The sequence below is a fragment of the Mauremys mutica genome, chromosome 5 (genome assembly GCF_020497125.1).
Source record: "Mauremys mutica isolate MM-2020 ecotype Southern chromosome 5, ASM2049712v1, whole genome shotgun sequence".
Taxonomy (NCBI): domain Eukaryota; kingdom Metazoa; phylum Chordata; order Testudines; family Geoemydidae; genus Mauremys; species Mauremys mutica.
This window is the reverse complement of record NC_059076.1, coordinates 117,112,746-117,137,216: the sequence shown is the minus strand read 5'-3', so window position 1 is coordinate 117,137,216 and position 24,471 is coordinate 117,112,746. Positions and strand designations below refer to the sequence as shown.

The following is a 24,471-nucleotide window of genomic DNA, read 5'->3' as shown; positions in this document are numbered from 1 at the left end:
CCCTTTTTAACCAGCCACCTGTCAACTCTACCCAAGCCAGCACCACGTTTAGTCCCCAAAAGTGAGGGACGCCAGCCACCTGTGGGGCTCTTGTTTCTAGAACAAACTACTACACAAGCTCACCGTTATTTTTAATTTAAAAAAACAAGAAAATAAGTCACAACAATGGACAGCCAGGCAACAAACGCTAAACCGCGCATCGCTCAGGACAACGGCTACCAACTGCTTAGCACCATCACGCTTCTATTTATAGCTCCCTCTCAGCCCGTCCTACCGGTACTTCCTCCCGGCGTCACTTCCGGAGCAGCCCAAGATGGCGGCTGGGATGGGTGACAGGGACCCGCTGCTACGGCTGAGACGCCACCTGAGGGAGGAGGTAGAGCCCCAGGCTCTGCTGCTACAGCCTCCCCCCGGGGGAGTGGCTGGTAGGTGATTCCTGGAGCCTGTGGGGGGACCCCCCCACTTTAGCGCGGGGCGGTGCGTGACCGCTGCCCGGGTGCAGTACGGCGCCTCCCCCTCTCCCCACGACCTTGGGAGAAGAGGGCGGCCCAGGGCCCGCGCGCCCCTGTGCCGAGTGCCTTCGCGCGGGAACAGCGGCGTCTGCTGCGGGCAGGCGGGGGGCGGAGGGAGGCTCCCCCCCCCCTGGAATCCGGTGCGTTTCTTAGAGCGCGCTGTGCCTGCCGGGCATCCTGGCGAAGCTGGGGTGCGGGGCAGGCGGAGCCAAAGGAGACAGGCAGGGAGAAGGAGCCTCAGGGCTGATGTGGGGAGGGGAGACAGTCACGCTGGGGCTGCCGGTGGCTGAGGTAGAGTTACGGTCCAGGGGAGAAATTGCACCAGTTCTAGGAGTATTACACTGGAGGCAGCACCTTCTAAGCCTGCTCTACACTTAGATTTTAGGGGTTTAAGTGTGTCGCCTAGAGGTTTTTAATTGAAGTAGTTAACACCAGTAAAACTCTGGTGTGGCCACTATTATACCAGTGGCCACACCAGATTATATTATACAACCTGTTGTTGTTGTTGTTATGGTTGCTGCATACCCTGCAATAACTACATCCACGGTAGGGGTGTGTGTGTGTGTGCTGTGCGAGGGGGTGGTACCTTGAACTACACTTTCTCATGTGGACAAAACCCCTTGTGTGAGTTCCAATAGCTGGCCCATATATATGCTCTGCCCCTTATGCCAGCCCGCCCCCCTCCCTCAACAGAGACAGCAGCTGAGGAGAGCTTATCAGTACTTTGTTCTTGTTAATTTTTAGGGGTGTCAGACATCAGGTTGCAGTAATTTATTCATTATGAAGCTATTAAAATATTAATAAGAGAAGGGAGGGTGATGAGGAAGAAGAACTGTACAAAAAGGGGAGGAAGAAAAAAATCACACAGGTCTCTCACCCTTGTTGTATAGCAGGGGTTCCCAAACTTGGTTCGTGACTTGTTCAGGGTAAGCTCCTGGTGGGCTGCAAGATGTTTTGTTTACCTGAGCGTCTGCAGGTATGGCCGCTTGCAGCTCCCAGTGGCTGTGGTTCGCTGTTCCCGGCCAACGGGAGCTGCTGCCACTGGGAGTTGCAAGCGGCCATACCTGCAGACGCTCAGGTAAACAAAGCGCCTCGCGGCCCGCCAGGGGCTTACCCTGAACAAGCTGCGAACCAAGTTTGGGAACCCCTGTTGTAGAGGATCTCAGGAATACAAGAATAAGATCTCAAAGCAGGTTTTTTTAGGCAGCATAAAGGCCCTGGAACTGTGGACCAAAGGGGGTTGAGACAAAGGGAGGTTCCAAAGTGGTAAGTTAGGTAAATTTAGAAGTAATTGATTTAGCAAATGATTATGCAAATCACAGAAAAATGTAAAGTTAAGTTATATATATATATATATATTACCATGGCAAAGGTGTTACTGTTTAGTACTAGGGAACAGAGAGGCAAATCCAGAGCCGTTATAAATAATGTGCTTGTCATAATAAAGGAGGCTTAAAATATGTGAAATATTCAAACATGCAAATATTTCCACAGGTATTCCCATCAATTTAGTTTAGTTTATTCTAACAGTGTATGTGTCTTGTTTAATGAGTTGGTCTTTCAGCATCGCAGGTAAAAGAACATACACCTTTGCCTTCAAAACTGCATGCTCCTTTGCCTTTATAGTGATTCTGTCTCCTCTAAAATTTGTAAGGTGCTCAGATCTTACAGTGAGAATTCTAGAAAAATCTAAATTTCCATGTAATCACTTTTTTACAGTAACTTAAGTACAGTTAATATCCTCTGCATATCCAGCTAGCTCCTGAAATTGAAAACTTGGCATGTGACATTGGTAGGAAGCAGGGCCAGTGCAAGGATATTTTGCGCCCTCCAGTCTTACAGTTTATTTACAGTCCAAAATTTAATAAGACATTCACAGCCAGTGACTTAACAATATTTCCTATCACTGCGATGTGTAGACTACCAGTACCTATCAAAACCCCTAACCAGGTTTTGGCAAACCCCTTTTTTTTGACAGTCTCCCTCCAGGTATTACAGATGGCCATAACTGTCCTTTTTGGGGAAAAGAGGTTAGTTGAGATGGGCTGGAGCTGCTACTGCAGCTAAACTACAATCCTGTTTCCTAAAAGACAAAACAAGACACACTCACATGGGAAAAGAGAGGAATGAGCAAAGACAGAAAATGTAGATTCGGTCTCTGACTTTCACGTGCAACCTCACTGCTGGAAAAATGCAGGCACAAAACAAGGTCTCATTAGCCACTTTGAGACCTGGCAAACTTATACCAGCAGTAGGCCATTTAGGAGCTGCCTTTCTGATCACCGACTTAGAGCAGTGATGTAAAATATGCAGCCTTGACCAGCTAAGACAGATCTTTTAAACAGAAGAAAAGAGGAGAGGGTACAAAAGAGAAGAAATAAAGCAACGCGTGCATGCATATATGAGAGACAGACATCACCCCTCCTCCCCAAGTGGTGGTAGGATTTAGCTGGAGCAGGTAGGTATGGAAATGTCTTGTGTCCCTCTCTCTGGCCCAGGCTGGTCAGAACATCTCTCAGGATTAGGATAAAGATCTGGTATCCCAGGAAATGGTGGTAGCGGCAGCAATGATGGGGAAGCTCACTCCTTTCTCTTCTCTTGTTTTTCAGTCAGCCTGCCAGCATTTCCCTCAAAGTTGCTTTTTGAGGCCCTCAAAAGGGAGTGATGCATGAAATACTAACCAGATATGCCTAATTTTGAACACACCGATTTCAGTCCATTGATTTCTGGTCCCACTCTTGTTTGTCGGGTATGATCTTAACACAGTCCTTGAGTTATATCAGTAGGTCTCTTTGTTTGGACTAATTTCATCTTCTCTCCCAACATTTGTTATAGGTTATTATAACACTTTATGAACTTTCACTTATTTTACAGTTGAGCTCATAATTAGGGTAAACTCATAGGGCCCAATTATTACAACATACCTGCTTCACAAATAGATATGTTAATGGTGTTGGAGAACACAGTAGTCAGATTGCTTAAGCAATTAGGTATTGAAAATGAATCACTCATCTGTATATAAACTTTTTATTAAAAGCTTCCAGTCAGAACAGCTTTGTAAAATTAAGTGTGCTGCATAGTGTTTTATTAATGCAAACATACAATTTAAAAATTGAAAGTAACCAATTTATGTGCTTGATGTATACAATGACAGAACTACTATACCTGAGCAATAATATATTTGAGGCATCATGATAAATAAAATACATCTCAAATTTACATATATACACATGCAGAAACTGTAGGAATTTTTTAAAACAAGAAAAGTTGAAAACCCTGAGCCTGTGGAAAGTCTCCCTTTATTATTTGAGAATATTTCTTGCTCTCATTAGATCTGAAAGGTTAAAATTAAAAGAGACTTACTCAAGCAATCAACTTATTCTTCCAGCTAGTTCAAATAATACAAGTATAATTTTAATTTGATGGGTGACTTATGTTGCATGCTTTGAGTCAGGGCCGGTGCAAGGATATTTTGCGCCCCAGGCAAAACTTCCACCTTTTGCCTCCTGCCCCTTCCCATCCCCGGAGCATCAATTATTATAAATATTCAAAAATGAATACTGCATAATGTGGCATTGTTCATTAGAATTAATACACTTTTGGCTTGAAAATTTATTAATTTAATTATTTAGTCTACATATCTATCTGCCATGAGGCTGCATCAACTGAAAACGAAAAAAAATTAAATTTTATTCCTATCAGTTCTTTTCTTGTTCACTATTAAAAGTAAAGGATAGAGAATACATGTCACTTACTGAGTCACTATTTGAATTTCATCAACTGTTTGACGTAAACATTGATTAAGAGATCAAGATGACGGCTTAATTTTAAGGAAATGTTGATTGTAATCAGAAATACACCCTTTTTAGTCACATATAGTTCCTTCTTTCATATCAAAATCTACTACATTTTATTCTACCTTTAGAATATCCAATTATTGTTAATAAAAGTTATAAAATTAGAATGGCGGATACTCCGTCATACAACAACTGACAATATCAGTATGACAAATTTCAACAACCTGCACATAATAAACATATACACTAAAATATTTAACATACACACACAATTGACACAAAGTATTAGCGAAATTATGCAGCAGCAATTACCAGAGTCTTAGATCTGAAACAACTCAACAAAAATAGTTAGCCTCAGTCAACACCCTCCGAAAACTAGTAAACTTAGTATTTTAAACAGCCTGTCAGAACAGGTAACGGCTGCACGTGACGAGAAAAATGACATCATTGCCACTTTGTACCGAGGTGAAGCAGTACACTTGTGCCCGCAATGCAGAGCTGGCGTATGTAGGGTTACCATATTTGGATACAGTGTGATTGTCAGAGAGGGAGGATTTGGCCCTGAAACAATAACTATAAAATGCAGCCTGTGAAAAAGTTTGAGAAACGTTGACTTAAATTTCTTTGGTGACATGATGTAATATTCAGTATTGCCAACCTCAAACATTCAGAACTCATGAGTTGGGCCCCCACAAAATCACTCGATATCTGACCTATCAGTCCTCATCCTCAAAGGAAAGCTGCAAAACACTGTTCAAAAGATGAGCCCAGGAGCTTGAATTCAAAACGTTGCTAGACATTAAAAATCATGATCTTCATAAAGATACTGGATTTATGGTTAATTACAACAACCTGCAGCCCACTAATCTCCCCTTTTGTCCTGGGATTACAAGGGAGTTAATGGGCTACTTCACCTTGAATGGTCCCCTTGAATATGTGCTAACTACTTGTGCTAAACTGTCTGTTAGATCTAGTGTTTAGCTGTGACACTGTTAGTACCTTTTCAGATCTGAAGAAGAACTCTGTGTAGCTCGAAAACTTGTCCCTCTCATGAACAGAAGTTGGTCCAATAAAAGATGGACTTTGTCTCTTTAAAATAATGTGACAGCATAAGGGATTGTATAAAATCGTGTGTCCCTGTAGCTAAACCCCATCACCCTGGTCCTTCTCAAGTGTTCATAGTAATAAGTTCAATAACAGATTTGCAGACCTTTGACATCTCTACTTAAAAATGACCTGACAACTTTCCAACAACTGCTGAAAAGTGCTTTTTTGAAAAATGTTCTTTATAAAATAGGTCCCTCCCATATGATTTCATATTGTAAAGTTTGTCTTTAAGTTTAAACTAATATTTACTGAAACTTCTGTTTCTATTTGACATTGACTCCGCTTACGCATAATATGTGTTTCCTACTTTACTAATCACTTCCTTATGTGGAAAGTGTGAAACCAACAGTCTTGGCATGATTTTTCTAGTTATGTGGCTGTGTTTTATTATCAGTTGAATTACTTTTTAAAATGTTAGCTACATTGATTTATTTGTATGCTGTGGTTTCTGAACAGTTTAAAGAGCAGGATACATCATTGCAGCTGGAATTGTTTTCTTGATTTAAACACTGCAAATAAAAAAAGTTGGGGCATATTTTTGAAAGTTAGGTTAATGCAAATATCAAGTATTTAATCATGTAACTTTTTAATAGGTTGTTTTCTCATAGATATCCCAGATTAATCCATACAGGGAAATACAACTAGAAAGTCCAGGGGGGATTTTGAACTGTTGAGGCTTGGCCCATGCGACATGAGGGGAAGGGGACCCCAAGTGGCTGCAGCTTACAACTCCCAGGTTCAGGTCATCAGCTCTAGGGGTCGGTGCCACGAAGGTTTCCTGCCAAGCCAGCCAGACGGCGATGGTCAGGGACATTTCCCGGGAACCCCACTCTGCCTGGTTGCCATGGTCCACAGGAGCACCCCTCCTAGTCCTGTACCACCTCCCACTGCTGCTCCCAGGGCAGGAGCCAATGTCGGGCTCTGGCGATCTGCGGGGGCAGAGGCGTGGTCGGATGCTGCCCGCCGCATCCGTCTCCTCCCTGGGCTCCAAGTTACCCAGCTCCCTGTACCGCGAGGCCTGAAGCAACTTCTTGCCCCCCTCCCCCCCCCGCAGCTCCAGCTGCTGCTGTGTGGGGAAGCACCCGGCCGGGGCACACGGGCTGGAGAGCGGCGGGAGCCGGGAAAGTTGGAGCCTGGGGAGGAGGCGGCTGCGCATTCATATGCCGCCCGCCACCTCTGTCCTCCACAGATCGCCGGAGCCCTCTGGGACGGACAGTGGCGGCACCAGCGGCTTACACGCCTGGGAGCCGCAGAATCTGAGCGCGGTGAGGAGGGAGCCGGGGGGCACGCCTGCTCTGGCTGCGTCCCGGCAGCGGCCCCTGTGCACCCCCCCGGCTCCTCCCTCGCTGTGCTCTGGCTCTGTGGCTCCCAGGAGTGTGAGCCACCGCCGCTGCCCCTCTTGGAGCAGGCTCGGCCCCATGCCCCAGCGATGGTTCACATGCCTGGGAGCCGCAGAGCCCGAGTGCACGGGTCTGCCGCCCGTGTGCATCTGCTGCAGCCTGCAGGAGCTCCCCGAGGGGGGAGGGGCCGCCGGGCTGCAGCCTGGGCAGGAGGGATGGGGGACGCGGCTGCTCTCTGCTAGCAGCGCCGCCGCCTTTGCGGGGCTGCTGCCCCTCCGTGCCTCACCGGCTCCTCCATGGCTGGGGCTCACTGCCCGCACAACCTGACGCTCTGGCTCTCCGGTGCCTCCAGAAGGCGGCTCCTCCCTGCTGAGCCAGGGCACCGCTTTTTGGCACCCTCAACCACTTGGCACCCTAGGTGACCACCTGGTTCGCCTAGGGGTTGCACCAGCCCTGGTAGGAAGATGATCTATGGGGAAATTCAGCTTGCAAACATCAGAGTTAATGAAAATGGATGCAAAGAAATTAGTGTGTGGAACACTGGTCTTACCTTTCCATGTGTGTCTTTCATATCAAACAAATATATTCTTTCATTATAATAGGTGATTCTTAAGTGATTAAATAACCTTTTCAGCAATGTAAACAGCTGTTAATGTTTCTGTCAAGATACACAAACAGAACATATGCTGGTTATTTACTTTTTTATCAAAAGGCACCTTGCTTCGTTTTTGTTTTTATTTCAGGAAATGTGCAGAACCTTTTTAGAATGCTTCCTTTTTAATTCAAAATAAATTTTTATAGTGAATACGTTAATCTCTAAAGAAGAATGAATTAGAAGGTTTAAGTGTCTTATTTTATTTTAATAAAACGATACTCCATTTACTGATAGTTATAACAGAGTAATCATGGTTTTATTTCCAGAAGAATCTACAAATGTGGAGAAAAAAGAGAAGCCTCTTCCCAGACTTAATATTCACTCTGCATTCTGGATTTTGGCATCAATTGCTGTGACATACTATGTTGAATTTTTTAAAACTATTAAAGAGACCATTCAAGCAGATAGGTAAGGGATCCTCTTCTTAAAAAGAAAAGTTCTATGCATGTCTTCAACATCATACACAAAACATTGTATTTCTAAACTTTGCATTATTACTGTAGATTTCATCTTTGTGACATTAAAAAGTTAATTTTTCCATACAAGCTTTACAAGATTTTTCTTGTACAGTAACACAGGACCCTGTAATCGAATTATAGTACATTATTTTGCTATAGTGCATGGGATCAGAATTTAGAACTTGCTCTGTCTTTTGGTCCTATATTGGGTAGCATGTTGGTTACATTTTTGGAAAGGACATATTGTGTCTTCCTTTGGCTCTGTAGAAACTCCTCTGCCTGTTTTTGGAAAATTTATTTGAGATTGAAAGAAGTGAACACCTTTAATCAAGGATGGCTTACTGTACCCTTGAGAGTGAGGGAAAGGGAATTAAAATGTAAAAATGAGGGGATAATACCTGGATTTAAGATAGATGCCAAAGGCTAAAAAGGTAATATTTATTTTTATGGCTATTTGTCCTATGGCATTAGTTTACAGAGCTAATGTATTTGTTGGGGGGGGGGGGGGGTTAAGTTGAAACCATTAATTCAAAATATCCATTAGTTTTAAAGGAGCAAATTGAGGATTGGGTCTTTTAAATATTTTATAAGGCCTCAGTTGTGCAAACACTTACATGTGCTTAAACTTTACTACTATGAATAATCCGTTGAGTTCAGTGTGACTACCCATAGTAATAAAGTGCATATTTGCAGGATTGGTGTCAGAGACTGCAGGCTCTTCAATAGAATTACCAGTTTAGGATCAGATCAATAACTTTCTTCCTGAATAGAGTAGAAAGACTTAACTAGATTATAGGAATGCACTAACACCTTTGCATTGTTTTCAATTGGGCTGGTGCGTGATGAGCAGTTTTGAAAATCTGACCCCAGATGTGGTTAAGAGTCCAAATCTGTGCTGAGCTGTTCAGTCCCCCATGATTTGAGAGCACTTAGCTCCTAGCAGAATAAGGTCCCAAGTGTCCCCTTGTCTCTACCTGTGCACATCTAAGAGCTTTGCTACAATATTTCAGAGCAGGTGATCTCTTGGACAAAGACAGTTGCTCTGCTGTCTGTTGTGGTTTAAGCAGCAAAGAATCCTGTGGCACCTTATAGACTAACAGACGTTTTGCAGCATGAGCTTTTGTGGGTGAATACCCACTTCTTCAGATGCAAGACTTGCATCTGAAGAAGTGGGTATTCACCCACGAAAGCTCATGCTGCAAAACGTCTGTTAGTCTATAAGGTGCCACAGGATTCTTTGCTGCTTCTACAGAACCAGACTAACACGGCTACCCCTCTGATACTTGTTGTGGTTTAGTAAATTCAACTGAGGTGATTATAAATTCACTTCATTTGTGAAGCTGAGCATATTTGAACTCTATTAGGACATATTTCACCAGAAAATAATTTAAAAAATTGGTTTCTTACCTCCTAGAAGAAAATTAGGTTCTTACCTCCTATAGTCCATAATTTGTTAGCTTTCGAAGTTCCATACCATTGAGTTCCATACACTGTTATGCTTGGATTTGAAATAATTTTTCCTTATGGTTTTGTTTAGCCAGTGTATTAAACTGTTTGACTCTATTAGAATCCTGTAATGAGTTTGTAGATGTGCAAGTTTATTAAAGCATTTAACTAACTTTCAGCGTGAGAATGATCTGAGAAAATCCTATGTTTTAGCAATTGAAAACAAGATAATACTATGTATTTAAAAAAGATAACTTTTTCCCAAAGGTTGCAATACAGCAGAACTAAGTGGAGTTAAACTTTAGTTAATTCAGGAAGGCTTCTCATAGACTTTAAGGTCAGAAGGGACCATTATGATCATCTAGTCTGACCTCCTGCACAATGCAGGCCATACAATCTCACCCATCCACTTCTATAACAAACTCCTAACCTACGTCTGAGTTATCGAAGTCCTCAAATTGTGGTTTGAAGACCTCAAGCTGCAGAGAATCCTCCAGCAAGTGACTCGTGCCCCATGCTGCAGAGGAAGGCGAAAAACCTCCAGGGCCTCTGCCAATCTGCCCTGGAGGAAAATTCCTTCCCGACCCCAAATATGGCGATCAGTTAAACCCTGAGCATGTGGGCAAGACTCGCCAGCCAGCACCCAGTGTTTGATAATGTTCAATGAAAAGCTCAGAACTTCACTTTTATATAAGAACTACACAATAAACTGTCATATAAAAAACAAATGTAGTGGTTCTTCTTCGAGTGCTTGCTCATATCCATTCCAGTTAGGTGTGCACGCGCCGCGTGCACGGTCGTCGGAAGATTTTTACCCTAGCAACACTCAGTGGGTTGGCTGGGCGCCCCCTGGAGTGGTGCCACTATGGCACCGGATATATACCCCAGCCGACCCACCCGCCTCTCAGTTCCTTCTTACCTCCCGTGTCGGTCGTTGGAACAGTGGAGTGCGGGTTAGCTGACCTCCACTTCTCTAGCTTCCTCATAGTTTTTTCTCGTCATTATTCTGTAGATAGGGGTGTGTGTGTGTGTGGTGTGTGTGTGTATGTATGTGTGTATATATATATATATATATTTTAGTTCTATTTACTGTTTTATTAATATAGTTAGAGTAGTATTAGTTAGCGGGGTTTGGGGATTAGCCCCCTCCCCGCACCCGGTGCCGGAGCGTATGCCCGGCTCCCCGGGCTTCAAGCCGTGCTCGGCCTGTCACAGGCCAATGCCAACAGGAGATCCACACGACTCCTGTTTGAAGTGCCTTGGGGAATTGCACTTATCTGCTAAGTGCCCCATTTGCAAGGCTTTTAAGTCACGCACTAAAAAGGAGCGGGACTTAAGACTCAGACAGCTCCTCATGGAGGCGGCTCTCACCCCTCCTTCCTCAGCACCGGCCGCCGCTCAGTCGGAGACAAGAAGTACCTCCTTGGCACCGGGCCACCCCAGTCTGCACAAGACTTCTCAGCACTGGACGCCGCCGGCACCAAAATCGGCCCAGAGGCGCTCCCTCTCACCGAAGGCAAAGAAAACGAAGGCTGCTGCCATCTCTGCACCGCCCGCACCAAGACCACAGAGTGCGCCTAGATCGGACCGCCCAGCACCGAAACCTGGCACGGCACTGACTGCGCCGGCACCACCGACTGTGCCGATACTGTCGACTCCGGCCCCGCAAAGGCCGTCAAGTCCGGAGCCGGTGACCTCCCCGGCACCCGCCGCGGTAGAGCTCACCGTACCATCCACACCGGAGGTGTTCGCAGCAGCAAAAGACCTGATTGCCCTGACAGACTCGGCATTGCCTTCGCCCTCGGCACCGCCGGTGCGGGCGTTTCAATCCATTGGCAAGCCAGCCTTGCTTAGACCAACCTCTGTCAGCGCAACAGACCGGCACCGCTCATGTTCGCGGTCTCATGGACGTTGCAGGTCTCGACGACGCTCCCGCTCTCACCGTCGATCTCAACGCCACTCGCAGTCCTGGCACCGTTCTGTCACACCGCACCGGTCTGACTCGCGGCACTGATCGTTCTGTCGTTCCCCGGCTCGGTACTCACGGCACCGTTCCAGATCCCGGTACCGCTACAGGCACCGTGCCTCTCGGAGCCATTCAAGGCACCACAATTCGAGATCTTAGTCGACCTCCCGGCACCGGCCTGGTCGCAGGTCCCGATCTTGCTCTAGCTACCACGATGTTTCCCGGCACCGATCCCCGAGGCATAGGGGAACAAGATCGGTGGGCACGTCTGCGCAAGGCTTCTCTGCTCGTCCGTGGCTCTCCAGGCACGCGTCTGTGTCGTCCCGAGCTGACAGTTACTATGCTGAGGAGCATGATTCCCAGGTACCCGCGGGAGTCTTCCAAGAAGCCCGGTACCCAGACCAGGACCCTCGGCAATGGGGTTTTTGGATGCCTTGGGCATACCACCAGGCCCAAGGTGCTCCGCTGCCTCCCACTCGCACTGTCTCATCGGAGTCACGTGCGCCAGAGGCCACAGTAAGCCGTCCCCCTCCAACTGAGACAGAGGACCCGCCGACCCATCTTTTGACCTCACTGGCACCTCTCGAGCATGAGCTGGCTCAGGACCCAGAGGCTGGACAAGACACGCTCGTTCCTGGCGTTTCCTCTTCTTCCTCGCCGGATGAGGCGGTGGCAGGGACCTCCTCCTCGGGTCCACCGCCAGTAGATCTAAGGGCCCATCAGGACCTCCTCAGGAGGGTGGCATTAAATATGAACTTGCAGGTAGAGGAAGTACCAGAAGTGGAGGATCCGGTAGTCAGTATCTTGTCTGCGGACACTCCCACCAGAGTAGCTCTGCCATTCATCAGAACGATACAGGCTAATGCTGATACTCTATGGCAGTCACCCGCCTCCATCCCCCCTGCGGCGAAGGGCGTGGAACGTAAATACATGGTGCCCTCTCGGGGGTACAAATACCTATATGTCCACCCTCCCCCCTCGTCCCTGGTTGTCCAATCGGTCAACGAAAGGGAACGTCACGGCCAGCAAGCGCCAGCCCCAAAGTCTAAGAAGGCTAGGTGGATGGACCTGCTCGGTAGCAAGGTATACTCTGCGGGTGCCCTACAACTCCGGGTAGCAAACCAGCAGGCACTGCTGAGCCGTTACAGCCACAACACCTGGACGGAGGTTGGCAAGTTTCAAGAGCTGCTCCCGCAGGACTCTCGCCAGGAATTTGCTGCTTTCCTGGAGGAAGGGAAGAAGGTGGCTCGAACCTCCCTGCAGGCCTCCTTGGATGCGGCCGATTCTGCAGCCAGGACTCTGGCCTCTGGCATCACCATGAGGCGCATCTCCTGGCTCCAGATCTCCAATCTCCCACCAGAGCTACAATACATGATCCAGGACTTGCCCTTCGACTGCAAGGGCCTGTTCTCGGAGAAAACGGACCCCAGGCTTCAAAGCTTGAAAGACAATAGGGTCATCATGCGTACCTTGGGAATGCACACACCGGTGACCCAACGCAGGCCTTTCTACCCCTGGCCTTTCCGCCCCCAACCTTACCGCCCGTACTTTGTGCCCAGGCACAGGCAAGACTCCGGTAGGCGACGTGGTCGAGTGGTGCGTAGACGACAGTCAGGACCCCAGGTGGGCCAGAACCGCGGTCCCTCCAAGCCACCGGCGGGGCCGAAATCTACCTTTTGAAGGTTCGCCCAAGAACGGCGTGCCAGTTTCTACACAGGATTCTTTTCCTCCTTTTTCCAACCGCCTTTCCTACTTCCTCCCGGCGTGGTCCCAATTGACCTCAGATATCTGGGTCCTACGCACAGTGGAACATGGATACCACCTCCAGTTCGTTTCACCCCCGCCTTTCCACACCCCCCCCATCCCGGTCCCTCTTCAGGGACCCCTCTCACGAGCAATTCCTCTTACAAGAGGTGCAGACACTGCTCGCCATCGGAGCGATAGAGGAGGTACCAAAAGAGGAAAGGGACAAGGGGTTTTATTCCCGCTACTTCTTGATCCCCAGGTCCAAAGGGGCCCTCAGACCTATCCTAGACCTGCAAGGCCTCAACAAATTCATGGTAAAGTTGAAGTTCCGCATGGTCTCCCTGGGGACCATTATCCCGTCCTTGGAGACTGGTATGCCGCCTCTATATGAAGGACGCATATTTTCACGTCGCCATCTTTCCTCCGCACAGGAGGTTTCTCCGTTTTACGGTCAGTCATCGACATTTCCAGTTTGCGGTCCTCCCCTTTGGCCTCTCCACGGCCCCGAGGGTGTTCACGAAATGTATGGCCGTCATCGTCGCCGCACACCTCCGCCGACAGGGGATTCACGTATTCCCGTATCTGGACGACTGGCTCATCCGGGGGACCTCCAAGGCGCAAGTACAGCAGCACGTAGGCATCGTCAGGGACCTATTTACACGGTTAGGCCTGATGCTCAATGTGGAAAAGTCCACCCTGGTCCCCACTCAGAGGCTGGATTTTATAGGAGCTACCCTAGACTCCACTCTAGCCAAGGCCTACCTGCCTCTGCCTCGATTCCAGGCAATCACGGGAAATCATACGAGGACTGCAGAACTCCCCCATGACCTCGGTTCGTACTTGCCTCAGCCTTCCAGGTCACATGGTGGCCTGCATGTATGTGACCAAATACGCCAGACTCCGCCTTCGTCCCCTTCAAGCGTGGCTGAATTCCGTGTATCGTCCGGGCAGGGACCCACTGGACACATTACTCACCATTCCACCGAGTGCCCTACGCTCCCTGGACTGGTGGCTAACCCCATCCCAAGTGTGTGCAGGGCTGCCATTCCATCCACCCCAGCCCTAACTATCCCTGACGACAGATGCGTCATCCCTCGGATGGGGGGCTCACCTCGGTCACCTTCGCACCCAGGGCCTCTGGTCGTCACAGGAGCTAGAGCTTCACATCAACGTCCGAGAGCTACGAGCGGTGCGCCTGGCGTGCCAGACATTCCAGAACCAACTCAACGGCCGTTGTGTCTCAGTCTTTACGGACAACACACCGGTCATGTATTATATAAACAAGCAGGGAGGGACTCGCTCTTCTCCTCCCCCCCCCCCCCCCGGTCAGGAGACCATCCAGCTGTGGGAATTCTGCATAGCCCACACGATAGACCTAGTGGCGTACTTTCTCCCAGGGGTGAGGAACACCTTAGCAGATCGCCTGAGCAGATCCTTCCTGTGCCACGAATGGTCGCTGAGGCCAGACGTTATTCATGCAATTTTCCAGAAGTGGGGGTTTCCCCGGATAGACCTGTTTGGGTCTCGCACGAACAGGAAATGCCAAGAGTTCTGCTCCTTCCAGGGTCTGTCACCAGGGTCCATCTCGGACGCATTCCTCCTGTCGTGGAGGCGCCATCTGCTCTACGCCTTCCCCCCGTTTCCCCTGGTCCACAGAGTCCTGATAAAACTCCACCAGGACAAAGCACATCTCATCATGATCGCACCAGCGTGGCCCAGGCAGCACTGGTACACCACACTCCTTGACCTTTCCGTAGCCAGCCCAATTTCTCTGCCACTCCACCCGGACCTCATAACCCAAGATCACGGCAATCTCTGTCACCCGGACCTGCCGGCCCTCCACCTCACAACATGGCTCCTGCATGGCTAGACGAATCGGAATTACGCTGCTCTGCTCCGGTACAACATATCCTTTTGAGCAGCAGAAAGCCTTCCACCCGCTCCACATATCTGGCCAAGTGGAAGCGCTTCTCTTGCTGGGCTGAAGCATGGAATGCTTGTCCTTCAGAGGTCTCTATTCCTGCTATCCTAGACTACATCTGGTCCCTCAAGCAGCAGGGCCTGGCGTTGTCTTCTTTGCGGGTGCACTTGGCGGCCATCTCCGCATTCCACCCAGAGGAGAGTGGCCACACAGTGTTTTCACACCCCTTAGTTGCCAAATTCCGTAGGGGCCTTGAGCGCCTCTACCCTCAGGTGCGCCACCCTACCCCTACCTGGGACCTCAACCTAGTCCTCAACAGGCTCATGAGTCCGCCCTTTGAACCATTGGCCACTTGCTCACTGCTATACCTGTCCTGGAAGACAGTATTCTTAGTAGCCATTACATCGGCCAGACGGGTTTCCGAACTGCGAGCGCTTATGGTGGACCCGCCGTATACTGTTTTTTTTCACAAGGGCAAGGTGCAGTTGCGACCACACCCGGCTTTCCTCCCGAAAGTGGTATCGGCTTTCCACACCAATCAGGACCTCTTCCTCCTGGTCTTCTTTCCGAAGCCGCATGCATCCCCACGTGAGCAACAGCTATACTCCCTAGATGTCCGTAGGGCGCTCGCTTTTTATATTGATCGGACGAAGCCGTTCCGGAAGTCTCTCCCCCCCCCCCCCCCCCCAACTATTCGTTGCAGTAGCCAACCGGATGAAAGGTCTTCCCATCTCCTCTCAGAGGATCTCCTCGTGGTTGACAGCGTGCATACGCACGTGCTATGACTTGGCTCATGTTCCCTCGGGCCATCTCACTGCCCATTCCACCAGAGCTCAGGCTTCTTCAGCCGCCTTCCTGGCCCATGTACCAATCCAGGAAATATGTCGTGCAGCTACCTGGTCATCGGTTCACACCTTTGCTTTGCACTATGCTCTGGTCCAACAATCTAGAGATGATGCAGCCTTTGGCTCGGCGGTTCTGCACTCCGTCACATCTCACTCCGACCCCACCGCCTAGGTAAGGCTTGGGAATCACCTAACTGGAATGGATATGAGCAAGCACTCGAAGAAGAAAAGACGGTTACTTACCTTTGTAACTGTTGTTCTTCGAGATGTGTTGCTCATATCCATTCCAAACCCACCCTCCTTCCCCACTGTCGGAGTAGCCGGCAAGAAGGAACTGAGGGGCGGGTTGGTCGGCTGGGGTATATATCCGGTGCCATTAGTGGCGCCACTCCAGGGGGCGCCCAGCCGACCCACTGAGTGTTGCTAGGGTAAAAATCTTCCGACGAACATGCATGCGGCGCTCACACACCTAACTGGAATGGATATGAGCAACACATCTCGAAGAACAGTTACAAAGGTAAGTAACAGTCTTTTATCCTCTGGCCTGGGAATGTGGTAAATCTAAACTAAATACTTTTGCCAATATAGCAGTATCAGTAAGGAGGGTGTTTAAAGGGGTTGTGTGGTTTTTTTTGTTTTTGTTTTGGTTTTTGTTTCTGATTCAGCAGTATATCAGCAAAAGTCAAGAATAGATCCAGTTATACTGGCATAAAAATGCTTTTGGTAGTATAGTTTATTTCACTCTGATGGTTGGTGTAAGCTATACCAGCAAAAGCACTTTTGGTCCATATAGCTAGTGTAGACCTGGCATGAGCCTAACTATTTACGACTCTCTTAGAATCTGTTGACAGCGCTTGACTAACGAAAAGAATTGTTCCAGTACATTTATACACTGCAGAGTAGATCTTCTCTAATTCCCCCTAGTTACTGAGACTCACTGAAAGTAACTGAATTTTGTGAATTATTGTGATGCATTATTCTTGCTGTTATGTATCATAAGATATGCTTAAGTAATTTCTTTGTTTTAGACAGATGTGTTGTATTTTGTGAAAGTAATGTACTCTTAGTAAGATCAGAGTTTACAACAATACAATAAAGATCTATGAAGTAAGGCGCTACTGTGAATTAGAGTGATGGATAATAACATGCAAACTGAAATTTTGCTCTATTTAATTTGTTTATTTCTTTGCAGTTGGTGCATTGTTCTCGGCAGCTGTTTGTTGGTTGCAAGCTTAACTATTGCTTTTTACTGCATAATATATCTAGAGTGGTATTGTGGAATTGAGGATTATGATGCCCAGTATCCAGTACTGATACCTGTCACAACTGCCACTTTTATTGCAGCAGCAGTTTGGTAAGTTAAAGTGCTTCAGAAATACATAAAACTTTTACAAAACCTGAATAGGGATTACCAGTGATAATGCCAACAGCCTCTCGAATTTAGAAGCACTAGTGGACACTGATAGAATGGTCACTTCTGTAGTTTTTGGTCAAGTCCAGTAATGTTGCTCACATCCTGAATTAGTTCTATTTAGCATAAAGTCCTTATTTCCATTAATATTCTTGGAGATCATGGATCAGATTCTGCCACCCTTATTCTGGTTTACTAGTACCTTGTTTCATGAGTAGTCTCCTGTAAATCAAACGGCCTTTATATATGGTAATTGTTTCATTTTTTTTTTTTAATGTAAAGGTGGTAGACCTGGCCTTGTCTCTCTAAAAACCTTAAAACAAAATGTCTTATATCAAAAATACAACAGAGTACATTGTTGAGAAAGTAAAAAATGCCAGATCAAGGTGGTAAACCTATGAAGAGAATAAACCACTACTGAAACAAAAATTTTAGACATCATACTTCCATCATTTTTGGGTTACATTTTCCTTTTTATTGAAAAAAGTGAATTCCTAATTGCTGGAAAGTTGTGATTGCAGACTGGAACTGAGGCCTGTAATGGTTGAAATTGTATATTTAGTCCACTTCTAGGTGTACTGGGTCTTCTATTTTTTCCAGTGTTACAAAGATAGAAAAGTCCTTCGCTGGTTTTGTTAAATTAAAGATGATTGTTAAAAATAAAGCTGAGAATATAGTGTATAACTGACAAGTTAGGACAAAACTAAATACTCTCTATGTATAACTGTTTGTTTTTCAAGGTGAAAACTACCTCAAATTGCTTTATAGCCAAACCGGTGGTCAGTCAGATAGCTTTTATCAAACTTGCCAAACACTACTTTAAATAAAAAAATTTCAATATATACTCTGAACTGTGGCTTTTTTAGAAAGCTTATAAATGCTTGAAAAATAACTTGGCTTTTACTGAAGTGCTACTGCCTGACACCTTGCTTTATATAATGCTAAACTCTTATTCACAGTCTATAACAATTGTGCATGGATGCAGAAAAAGAAATCTGCAAAACAACTAGTTTGTGTATTCCTTGCTTTCCAATTCAATTTAAAAAAGATGGAGCCAATTTTGAAAGTTTCACTATTGCATGAGTTTTCAGACAGTGCCAATAGGTGACCTTATGACATACATTTTGCAAAATTTGAAAACAAAAGGGAGGTGAAAGAAGAAAAATGGTCACACTTGGTTTAAAATTTCTGTTTGTTGCTTAAGTCAAATTTTATTCTCAGGTTGTACAAGGATATCTTGGAGTTCTCTTGTCAGTTAATTCATGATCAAGGCTGCTTAGATGGATGATCTAAAAGCTTTTCATAACTGCCAGCCCTGAACACTATCTTAAAATCAAATTGCTCATCTTATTTCCTACATAAACACAGACAATTAAAAGTTCCTTATACTGATGCTGTCTCTTCCATGGCTGTAATATTTGTTGTATAGGACAATAATTAATAGCTGTTTTGTTGGGAGGGTTTCTAGTAAACCAAGGAATTGTGGCACAGGTGTGTAATAGCATGGTGCCACTTCTATAGAGTTGTCTTTCACACCATAACAAAATTGATTGTGTAGAAGAAGGAGACTTTTTTTTTTTACAATACTGTTTTCAAATAAATTTTATCTTTCAAGATTGGGGTGTAGAGTCCTTAATCTTACTTCTGGTACAATATGCCAAATATGTGCAGGATATAGTACACAACATTAAAACTACCGGTACTAAAAAAAAATTTAAACTTCTTGTTTTTATTTCCAGTTTCAACATTGCCTTATGGCCTGTATGGTCATTTCTCACCCCTCTGTTGCTGTTCACTCAGTTTATGGGTGTTGTGATGCTTGTGTCACTGCTGGGCTGAGTCACCTAAGGTAATACTTTTTAAAATATCTCTGTACATCCACAAACTTGTCTTTTGAATTATACTTTCATTTGATAAACCAATTGCACTCTAACACAAATGCAAGAAACAGAACTCTAACAAGTTTCGTCAATATCTTGTCTGTAAATTAGTCCTTATGCAAAATATCCAGTTTTAACATGCTGTAAACTAATCCCTTCTCCCCCTTCATTCCTGAATTGTTTTTCAACTTTCAGGAATGAGCCAGGGTTGGAATTTCACAGCTGTGTTGGTGCTAATGGGGTAGAGATGTTGGGTAGGTGGTATATCAGTGTGTGTCCTGTGCTTTGGCCATAGCATAGGAAAGAAATGGACTGTGGAATAGGATTAAGTGGCTTGTCAGGGAGATGGATCGCTGATTGACTGAGAGTGAGTGAACACTGCTGGCATTTTAGCTGGCTGAAAGGAGGAGTGGCAGCTACAGGTAGAGATGGGGACTAAAAGCAGGGATTGCAAAGCATGCTCTCTAAAGAGCATTGGAGTGAGGTGGGACTGTTGCTAACCTCTGAAGAACCAAGTTCCCAATATGCCATTAACATAGTCTTAAAATAATACGTATATTGGTAAATATGCAAAAAACAAAGTCCCTAACTAAAATGTTACCTCAAGGGAAAAACTTGGCCCAAAGTTTACTAAAATTCCCAGTGATCCCTGTAAATGCGGTATTAGAGCACTAGTGATTTGAGAAGAACATTGCAGTATTTTTTCTTTTCCCTCAAGCAACATAAACTCTTCACTTAAACCTTTTCCCATCCTGTGCACCTCATGTTCAAGGACGGGAAACTTTTAGGTTTCCTCCTCCATTTCTCCCACATACTTTGTGTATCTTATTTCCCATATTCCACATGCTCTGGTAACTGAGGGGAGTTTTTTCACCCTTACCTAAAACATTATCAGTCTGGATTGTAAGCAGTAGAGACCAATGAATTTAGACATCAGGAACTTTTGGCCAAGTGGCTGAAACTTTATTAAATCAGAACAGGATTACTTTTGGGGGCAATCTGTCCTAGTAGCAAAGGAAAAAGGAGAAAACTATTGACACCCATTTGTTACCATTTCTCCCCTTTTTTGATGCTCAAATCCAGAGCATTCCATTCCTAGGTCTTATTCTGCCCACTTAAACAATAGCCTTTCTTCGTCTGCAATCCAGAATGGCTTGAGAAACCACTAAGCCTCATGAGGTGGCTCATGCTTCCTGCAAGTGAGCCACCTTTTTCTAAGGGAAAAGAATTTCCCCTTGCAGATTTGAGACAACCACCCCAGTAACTACCCTCCTGAAAAGGGGATCTGACAGGCTATACAACCCAAAATTGTGATCCTCTGAAAGTAAAGTAAAGCAAACAAACAAAAATTCCAAGCTGCACAACACAAACCACATATATCCATGTCAGTTCAGCAAACAGTTTATACCAGCTGGTGGAGCCAAGAAAGAGGCCCTCTTCCGTTTAGCCTGGCTCTTTATTAACTGCCCTGTGCAACAGACATCTGGATTATCCAATGATAGCTCCCCTCCTAGAGAAGCTGGTTCACTGGCTGGCTGACTGTTGTTACAGGGCAGCCTAGTTTGTTAGCCTGTCCTCTGCCCCCTTATCCCTGTAAACCCAAGGCCAGCATGCCTTTATGTGAACACAGCGATGAAGAATGTAATGTACTCTTTCAGTCTCGGTCTCTAACTCTGAAGCTACCACATCTGAGATAACTAATAGTTCTGACAATATGTAATGCTGGTTTTGCTTTTGTTTGCACAAAAGAACTAAAATAATATAACTAATCCTTACATTTCTTTGAGTTTCTAGGTATCAAGAAATCTGCCTTTGCAAGGAGGTAACTAACTTGGTTCACTACACTATGTGCGAAGTTTAAATACTATGGGTTCCTTGTGAACCTCCGCTGAAAAACATGGCAATATTGTATTTCAAAACTTTAATATCACATGAAGAGTCTGATTCACATTTACAAAAGCAAATCAATTCAACATTCATGCTAGTTCCATCTGTCACTAGCCATGTTATTGTTGGAATTTGTAGGGGGAAAGGGGGTGCATGTGCTGCAATGCTCAGAAGCTACTAGACTGAGTTAAAGAACTGATCAAATTAAGATGTCACTAAAGAGTCATAGAAGGGTCTGTTGTTAGTAGCAGATGTCTGGAATGGGAAGTTAGTTGGATAACACATCTCTTCTGAATAGTTGACATTGACGAGAACTTTCAACTTGAACAGCACAAGTGAATTCGGAACACAGCCTCTGAATTGTGTACTGAATTTAATGATGCAGACTCATCAAATCATAGTGCACTATAAGTGTGTGTGCAGAGTCTAATTTGAAATTGACTGGAAACTGATGCCCCTCCAATATTTTTGTAAGTTTTGTTTCCATAAGCTTTGTATGTAAATAGCTCGCTGTTTCAAATTATAAGGCAACAATTTCCTTTTAAACTAAATTCCAGTGCTCTGTCATACCTTTTAAAAATGAGAATTCTGAGAATCTCTGCTTAAACGCAAAAGTTGTGTAATATCTCAGACAGTAGCTTGTCAGTCAGTTGTTTGACTTTTATAAAAAAAGTATAAATGCAGTAATGTAGAACCTATTTTAGTGACCCAAAACCTATGACCCTGCTAACTATTTCTTGACAAAGTTTATGTATAGTATTACAAAGGTAGGTAACAAGCGAGGGATATATTCTTAAATGCATTTTGTTTAAAAATAATAATCAGTTGATTTGGAACTACTTAAGATTTTGATTTAAATGTTGTGCCACTTAACACGATTAAACCTTATTCATTACATTTGAATTCTAAAACTAATCCTACAATAGATGGCAATTCTAACCCAGGCTTATACCCAAAGAGATGAGTTCTGGCTGTCTATCAGTTCAATTTTTGTTTGTGTATCTTCTGCTAAGTTATTGGTATTTGGAATCTGTGAATCAGGCTCAGTCTAGATTGACAATGTTTATAAACTTCTGGTATGCCATATTTGATCTTTAAAGAAATATTCTGTTCTATTGCCTGTTACTGTACCTCCATTAAAATTTTGGGGCCAGATCATCTGCAATAGCAAAGAAGCCACATGCAGGTATGGAAAGAGGCCTTCAAAGATGGTATATACCTCACCTTTGCACACCCTTGATCCTGGTACCATTGTTAGCCACTTTAGTATCCCTGGCATAAATTAGAGCATCTCAAATGAATGGGTGTTACTAGAGGTTCCCCCTTTGCTGGTGTGTCCCTCCCGTGGCTCTATGGCCAGATTCTGCCAGCAGTGTGCAGCCATGCTGCAACAGAAAATATGCCCTATGTCGAGAAAAATTATTGATCCATAACGTATTAGTACATATTTGTGTTTCTTTGCCAATTCAGACATGTACATTTAAGATCTTTCCTAGAGAAAATATGTTATGAAAAGTACAAGTGCAACTTATTCTATTGATGTTTGTTTGCTTCTCTGATACATGATTTGGGGAATTAAATTGCACTGTATTCACCATTCCTCCTTGCTATCTGCTGTTAAATTATTTTTGTGTATTACATGGAAGAGTGCCTATTAACCAGATTTCCCTTTCCTTTCTCAGTGAGAAGGAAATCTACTGTAAATGTAAAGGCAACTAATATAAATTTAAAGGCAACTAGTCATGCAACTAGTCATGCACAGTGGGAATGTAAACTGTTCATACTGTTTATAATGCTAAGTTTGCTAGTTTTCAGAGGGTGTTGACTGAGGCTAACTATTTTTGTTGAGTTGTTTCAGATCTAAGACTCTGGCAATTGCTGCTGCATCATTTTGCTAATACTTTGTGTCAATTGTGTGTGTATGTTAAGTATTTGAGTGTACACCTCTACCCCTATATAACGTGACCTGATATAACGTGGTAAAGCAGCACTCCGGGAGGGGTGGAGCTGCGCGCTCTGGAGCAAAGCAAGTTTGATATAACACGGTTTCACCTATAACGAGGTAAATTTTTTTGGCTCCCGAGGACAGCGTTATATCGGGGTAGAGGTGCATATTCGCACATGATAAACATACGTGTGTACGTTGAAATTTGTCATATTGATATTGTCAGTTGTTGTATGACGGAGTATCCGCCATTCTAATTTTATAAATTTTATTAATAATAATTGAATATTCTAAAGGTAGAATAAAATGTAGTAGATTTTTTATATGGAAGAAGGAAGGAAGTATACGTGACTAAAAAGGGTGTATTTCCGATTACAATCAACATTGCTTAATTTTAAGGAAAAGTCATCTTGATCTCTTAATCAGTGTTTGTCAAACAGTTGATGAAATTCAAATAATGACTCATAGTTAGTAAGTGACGTATTCTCTATCCTTTACTTTGAATAATGAACAAGAAAAAACTGATAGGAATAAAATTTCATTTTTTTTCGTTTTCAGTTGATGCAGCCTCATGGCAGATAGATATGTAGACTAAATAATGAAATTTTCAAGCCAAAAGTGTATTAATTCTAATGAACAATGCCGCATTATGCAGTATTCATTTTTGAACGTTTATAATAATTGATGCTCCGGGGGTGGAGAGGGGCAGGAGGTACAAGGTGGAAGTTTTGCCTAGGGCGCAAAATATCCTTGCACCAGCCCTGACTCAAAGCATGCAACATAAGTCACTCATCAAATTAAAATTATACTTGTATTATTTGAACTAGCTGGAAGAATAAGTTGATCGCTTGAGTAAGTCTCTTTTAATTTTAACCTTTCAGATCTAATGAGAGCAAGAAATATTCTCAAATAATAAAGGGAGACTTTCCACAGGCTCAGGGTTTTCAACTTTTCTTGTTTTAAAAAATTCCTACAGTTTCTGCATGTGTATATATGTAAATTTGAGATGTATTTTATTTATCATGATGCCTCAAATATATTATTGCTCAGGTATAGTAGTTCTGTCATTGTATACATCAAGCACATAAATTGGTTACTTGCAATCTTAAATTGTATGTTTGCATTAATATAACACTATGCAGCACACTTAATTTTACAAAGCTGTTCTGACTGGAAGCTTTTAATAAAAAGTTTATATATAGATGAGTGATTCATTTTCAATACCTAATTGCTTAAGCAATCTGATTACTGTGTTCTCCAATACCATTAACATGTCTATTTGTGAAGCAGGTATGTTGTAATAATTGGGCCCTATGAATTTACCCTAATTATGAGCTCAACTGTAAAATAAGTGAAAGTTCATAAAGTGTTATAATAACCTATAACAAATGTTGGGAGAGAAGATTAAATTAGTCCAAACAAAGAGGCCTACTGATATAATTCAAGGACTGTGTTAAGATCATACCCGACAAACAAGTGTGGGACCAGAAATCAATGGATTGAAATTGGTGTGTTCAAAATTAGGCATATCTGGTTAATATTTCACGCATCACTT

The 24,471-nt window shown here is 44.4% G+C and overlaps 1 protein-coding gene across 2 annotated transcripts; it reads left to right on the top strand.

The window, feature by feature from the left end:
• Positions 1–268: 268 nt before the first annotated feature.
• Positions 269–24,115, top strand: TMEM128 (transmembrane protein 128). Of its 2 annotated transcripts, XM_045019729.1 has the most exons (6): positions 269–425; positions 7,678–7,819; positions 16,986–17,147; positions 18,944–19,053; positions 20,879–20,906; positions 23,798–24,115. In XM_045019729.1, exons 1-4 carry the CDS (start codon positions 314–316, stop codon positions 19,041–19,043), a joined length of 516 nt encoding a protein of 171 aa, XP_044875664.1. In that variant the 5' UTR covers positions 269–313; the 3' UTR covers positions 19,044–19,053; positions 20,879–20,906; positions 23,798–24,115. The 2 variants fall into 2 exon arrangements, with proteins under 2 accessions (XP_044875664.1, XP_044875665.1); XM_045019730.1 differs by lacking the exon at positions 23,798–24,115 and having other exon boundaries at positions 274–425; positions 7,681–7,819; positions 20,879–23,005.
• The last annotated feature ends 356 nt before the right edge of the window (positions 24,116–24,471 follow it).

Bases quoted from the DNA above. Each gene is read 5' to 3' on its own strand.
- TMEM128 (XM_045019729.1), top strand. From the start codon at position 314: ATGGCGGCTGGGATGGGTGACAGGGACCCGCTGCTACGGCTGAGACGC. The intron at 426-7,677 runs GTAGGTGATTCC...TTTTATTTCCAG, and splicing joins TCCCCCCGGGGGAGTGGCTG to AAGAATCTACAAATGTGGAG. The intron at 7,820-16,985 runs GTAAGGGATCCT...ATTTCTTTGCAG, and splicing joins GAGACCATTCAAGCAGATAG to TTGGTGCATTGTTCTCGGCA.